The 5,689-nt window shown below is 41.0% G+C and overlaps 1 protein-coding gene across 1 annotated transcript; it reads right to left on the reverse strand.

Moving 5' to 3' along the window:
• Positions 1-3,104: 3,104 nt before the first annotated feature.
• LOC113780431 lies at positions 3,105-3,692 on the reverse strand. Its single transcript, XM_027326234.1, has one exon. The coding sequence runs from the start codon at positions 3,690-3,692 to the stop codon at positions 3,105-3,107; it is 588 nt and encodes a 195-aa protein (XP_027182035.1).
• Positions 3,693-5,689: the final 1,997 nt, after the last annotated feature.

The raw sequence follows: 5,689 nt of genomic DNA on the forward strand, positions 1-5,689 counted from the left end.
ACCTTGAATATGCACCACTTGAGAACTTACCAACGGAAATGTCATGAGAGTATCCTGGGCAGCAATACCCTTAGAACCTACACTTTCAATGCATTCCTCAAGAGGGGTGAAAAATGAGTCATTAAAACTCACCTCTTGAGGTTCAAGGTTAGTTCCAAAGATATTATCATGTGAAATGGATATTTGCTCATTAAAACACAATTGAAATTCATCATTTTCATCCAAATGAAATCCATTTTCACATACAACATTCCTACCATTCATGCTAGGATCATTTTGCAAATTTTGAGAGGAAATAACTTCACACAATGCATTCAATTTCTCTTGTATTCTACTAAAGTGAGAAGCCAGTTCATCTATTCTTTCTTCAACCCTATCAAAACGGTTGGAAGTTGCATTAGCTAATTTTTCTAAAGCTAACTCCCAAGAATGGCTTAGAATCATTAGCTACCATTTCAATTGCCAACTCCCAAGATGGTTTTGATTCATATTGGATACATTCAGGTTGGTAATCGTAAAAATATGAGGAATTATTATAAGTACATTGATTATCCCAACCACACACAGGAGAATTGTTCCAATTAGCACTATATTGATCAAAACAAGGATTGTAATGCTCTAATTCATCATAATAATCCACATTTTGTGCTTGCATACATGTATTAGTAGCATGATAACCTCCACACAAGTCACAAATCACATGATAAGAATTAAAATCATTAACATTCCCCCCTTGCTCAATTTCATGCATAATTGTGTCCATCATAATATCAAATTTTGCCTTTAAGCACTTCAAACCATCTTCAAAAGACATACCTTCAGTAATTTCTTGGTTACCTCTGTTGAAGGAGTTTTGCACTTGGTAACCATCCATTGCCAATCTTTCATTTCTCAAGCTTTGTCCTCCCAATTCACCTACCCTCCTCATTATCTAAAATTACTTTTAAACAATCTCAAAAGTAAGATCAGTTAAGAAGGATAGATTCCAAGACACAAACTAAAACAGAAAAAAAAAATAATAATAATAATAAAAAATGACTCACAAAAATGACATAAAACACACAAGATACAACAAAAACAAAAAATAAGAAAAATTGTCTAAATTAATAAAGTTGCTCTTCACAACCGATATTGCCAAAATCTTCCCCGGCAACGGCCCAAAAACTTGACGGTAATTTTACATACGTGCAAGCTAAAAAATACGAATTACACCCGTTCACTGCAAGTATACAGATCAACTAGTTAGTTTAGGGTATAATCGGGTCGATCCCACAAGGAAGAGTGAACAATTACGGTATTACTAAAGCTTTCTCTATTATTTAGACTATCAATTAATGATAAGAAAATTTAACTACTGCACTTATACAAGAAATTAACAAATAAAAGCTCGCTTAGGTTGTGGTATCCCTAACTACTCATGCAAGTGTTATATTTGGGATCATTGAATACTACATCTAGGCTAATTATGGTGTAATTTCCTTATGCATTTGAATCCTACTTTCGTAGTGAATCAATTATACTTATAACTAATCCATACCTATTCTCATGGTTATGAAATTAGTTACAAGTTCATTTCTTCAGTGAAATTACATGAAATGAATCACTAAAAACCACATAGGTGCACCTCTACTTTCGTGAGTGTACTCCCTATGTTTAGCACTTCTTTGAACTAATGTTAAATCTCAATTTTCATTGCAGAAATAACACCTTAGATAATTAGAATTAATGGTACCAGATTAATCATGATTTAAAGAGCCAAAGTACTAAATAAATTGCTCAAATCATAGCAGTCAATTAGCCAAATAATAAGCACTAACAATCATAGAAAGTTCAACCAAACCCAAGGCATAAACTTTAGAAACACATAATAGACATAAATTCCAGAACTTGCATATTAACTATATTTAAGAATCCAATACAAAAGATAAAGAGTTGGAGAAGAGATAACCCATGTCACTTGAGCTTCAACTTCTCTTTCTTCATCTCCATTTTCATCCTAATCTAGCCATTATACAAGAATGGATGAACTACACTTACTACACTATCCTACACTAAGGAAATGGAAGAACTACATTTCTGCACTCTTCAAGCTTCTCCCGTATGATAATGAATGTCCTCAGATCTCCCAAATGTCTCTGCATATAAGCTGCTCAAGAGCTCCATTTTTCCAAGTCAAATTCCACCTTTTGATTCCCAAATCTCAACTTTGTTAGGATAGTCAATAACAAATGTTTTTGACTTGAAAATAAGCCACCTTGTCTACCCTTTTGTCTTCTGAAGCATGTGCACCGAATTCTCTTGCAGATTGTAGCTGGAAAGTAGTTTGAACATAAGAGAATTGACTGAGCAAATTGCAGAATTGCGGCCAGAAAACGCGCCTACACAAAACGCGGTTACAAGTCACGTTTTGTGTACTCGCGTATTCACTTTGTTCTTACTTCAACTGCGATTTTCTCTATCATAAAGGCTGAACTGGCTTTTGTGGAAAACACAAAAGTTGTAACCCTTTGAATTAGCGTTCCAATGCTTCAAGAATCATCTAATTTGGAGATCGGTGGACGGAGATATGATCAAAATACCATAGACTGGTCAATTCTGGGCTTCAGCTTTCGACCATCCAGATAAGTTTCTGTGTTTCGACCTTTTGACCAAGAAAACGGCTGAATTGGACTTTGATGTCTTCATACCAAATGTAGATATATCTCTTAGCTTCAAAATGGTACCAAGATCACCTTGATCCGATCATTGTACCTCCTGATATAGTCAAAATACGAAAATGTGTCTGAATTGTCAAAGCTGACTTTTCTTGATTTTTGTCCTCAAATTGCATTTCTTCCTTTTACACTTCATATTTATTTTTCACCACTTTAATCCATCATCAATCATCCAAATATCTTCTCAATGCACTTCATTTGATGATTGAATCATTAAACCTACAAAATATGAAGTTTTTCCCATAAAAATCAATAGAAATGCAATGTTAGCCACTTTAACATAAAATGTAGATTTTTACCAAAACCTTAGTTATTTTAGTTATTAAACTAAATAATCAAACCAAAATTAACTAATAAAACACACTAAAAAATACGTAAAATATATTCTTGTCAGCTGTTACACAGAGGCCACTTAGCAATCGCCCCAGACACAACCAACTGTACCAAAGCCTTGGAGTCCACCTCTACCAACGAAGGACGCATCCCCTTTTTTAAACACAACTGCAGACCAAACAGTAATGCCATACACTCCGCCCCTAACACATCCTGTTCCCCGAACTCCTTGTAGAAAGCAAAAATCAATTTCCCCTGACCATCACGCAGCAGACCTCCACCCGTGGCCCGACCTTGAACCACACTGGCGTCCGAGTTAAATTTCAGCACACCAAGTGGCGGTTTGACCCAGGCAATCGCACACGGGGCCCTTCTCCTAGAAGGAGACTTGATCCATTGTACCAACTCACAATCCACATCCCCCACGAAATGCGACCGACGAAGCTTATTTGCCCTCCCAAGCTGCTCCCAAAAATAATCCACATCACGGATTATCTTGTCAACCTCCCACCGCACTCCCTGACAGCGCTCCTGGTTCCTAGCTACCCAAAGAAACCAGCACACCACTATTGGCATAAAAACCCGAATATGATTTTTCGCCGCTGAAGCTGAAGTGAAGTACCAAGAGATAAAAACCGACGCCATACTCGAGCAATTACGCAACTGAAAACCAAACCGGGAAGAGATTCTCCTCCAAACTTGCGAAGCTACCGGGCCCGACAGAAAAACATGCAAGAGCGCCTCCTCCTCCCGGTAACAACACCCACATCTCGAGGGAAAAGACAACCCCCGAGACTTAACACCACATCCAAAGGGAGGAAATTACGCACTAACCTCCAAGCAAAAAATGACATTTTTGCTGGCAAAACCGACGGCCACAGTAAGGAGTCGACCAAGGAGTGATGCTTCCGTTGTCGAAGCAACTCCCACGCCGACTTAACCGAGAAAGTCCCCGACGGCGAAAGCAACCAAACCAACCTGTCCTCCTGAGACAGCTCAAAGGGTATGTCCTTGATTGCACGGATGACGAAACCCGGAACCCACTTGGCAAGACGAACTTCATCCCAGCCTTCCTCAGTAATAAACTCCGCCACCAGAAAATGAGGCCTCACCGCTCGACCCACAACCACCTCTAACGGGTCATGAAGAACCCATCTATCCTTCCAAAAATCTACCAGGCCTTTACCTAAACACTTAATGTTCGGTTCAACCAAAGTACGTATCGCCTCCAGACGCCGCCAAGTAGCTGAAGGCCGAACTGATGAAACTTCCGATGGATGGCTCCCACTACTGTATTTGGCGTGCATGAACTCCGCCCACTTTGAATCTCCACTCCTGAAACGCCACCAAAGTTTAGCCGCAAACGCCCTAGCCATGTCCTTAAAAGACCTAAACCCCAGACCCCCTTCCTCAAGTGGAAAGCACAACTTGTCCCAGGATGACCAATGTATGCGCCTCTCTCCCATTCGATCCCACAGAAAGGCGTTGTAAATGACTCCCAAACGTGTGAGCACCGCCTTTGGAGGATTAACCACCTGAAGTAAGTACATAGGCAGCGACGCCAAGACATGCCTTGCTAAGACCAGCTTACCCCCAAATGAGAGCAGCTTAGTACTCCAATGGCCAAGGTGAGCCCGCATCTTAGCCACAATCCCATCAAACAGCACATTACGCCGCCGCTCCTTATAAATAGGGGCACCCAGATAAGTGAACGGGAAAAATTGCCTGTGAAATCCTAGGACCCTAGTCATCATATGCTCCTGCCCCGAAGTAGCCCCCGAAGATAAAAAGAATGAACTCTTGTCGACATTCACCCTCTGGCCTGATGCCTCTTGATATTCTGCTAAAAAAGCCTTGATTACGTTCAGACACTCCTCTGAACATCTTGTAAAGACAAGCATGTCATCCGCGAAGGCTAGGTATGGCACCTGGGTCCCGGCTGAAACAAAATACCTGCCCGGTTGCCTACCTAAAAGGTGATGCAACCCACGTCCTAAAAATTCTGCAACTAACACAAAAAGGCCAGGGGAGACCGGGTCCCCCTGCCTAACACCCCGTGAAGACTTAAAAAATCCAGCAGCCTCACCATTCACCAAAATTGAAAACTAATTATTGGACACCAGACGAAAGACTATATCTACCACATGTTCCGCAAAGCCAAAATGCCGAAGCATAAACAACAGAAATGGCCACTCTACCCTGTCGTACGCCTTTTCCATATCCAATTTTAACATGAGGTTCGGGTGACTCAACCGCCTGTCTAAATCAACCACCAGCTCCTGCGTGAGAAGGATGTTGTCCGTTATCCCCCGTCCAGGTACAAAACCTGTTTGCCATGGTGAAACTAAGGCAGGTAGGACTCTCCCCAACCGATTAGCCACCATCTTAGAGATAATTTTTGAACAAGTGTTGCAAAGACTAATAGGCCGAAAGTCCTTCCAGCGCATGGCACCTGCAAGCTTAGGCAGTAGAAGAATAGAAGTACTAGTAAAACTCCTAGGCAAGCGCATACCCTGGAAAAAAGCCTGAACCGCCTCCAGTAGATCCGCCTTGATAATATCCCAGCAAGCTTGGTAAAAACCTGCCCCAAACCCATCTGGTCCAGGAGCACTATCAGCATCCAACCCATGCACCACCTCCTG

Source organism: Coffea eugenioides, chromosome 8 (assembly GCF_003713205.1).
Source record: "Coffea eugenioides isolate CCC68of chromosome 8, Ceug_1.0, whole genome shotgun sequence".
Classification (NCBI taxonomy): Eukaryota; Viridiplantae; Streptophyta; class Magnoliopsida; order Gentianales; family Rubiaceae; genus Coffea; species Coffea eugenioides.

Bases quoted from the DNA above. Each gene is read 5' to 3' on its own strand.
- LOC113780431 (XM_027326234.1), bottom strand. From the start codon at position 3,692: ATGGCGTCGGTTTTTATCTCTTGGTACTTCACTTCAGCTTCAGCGGCG.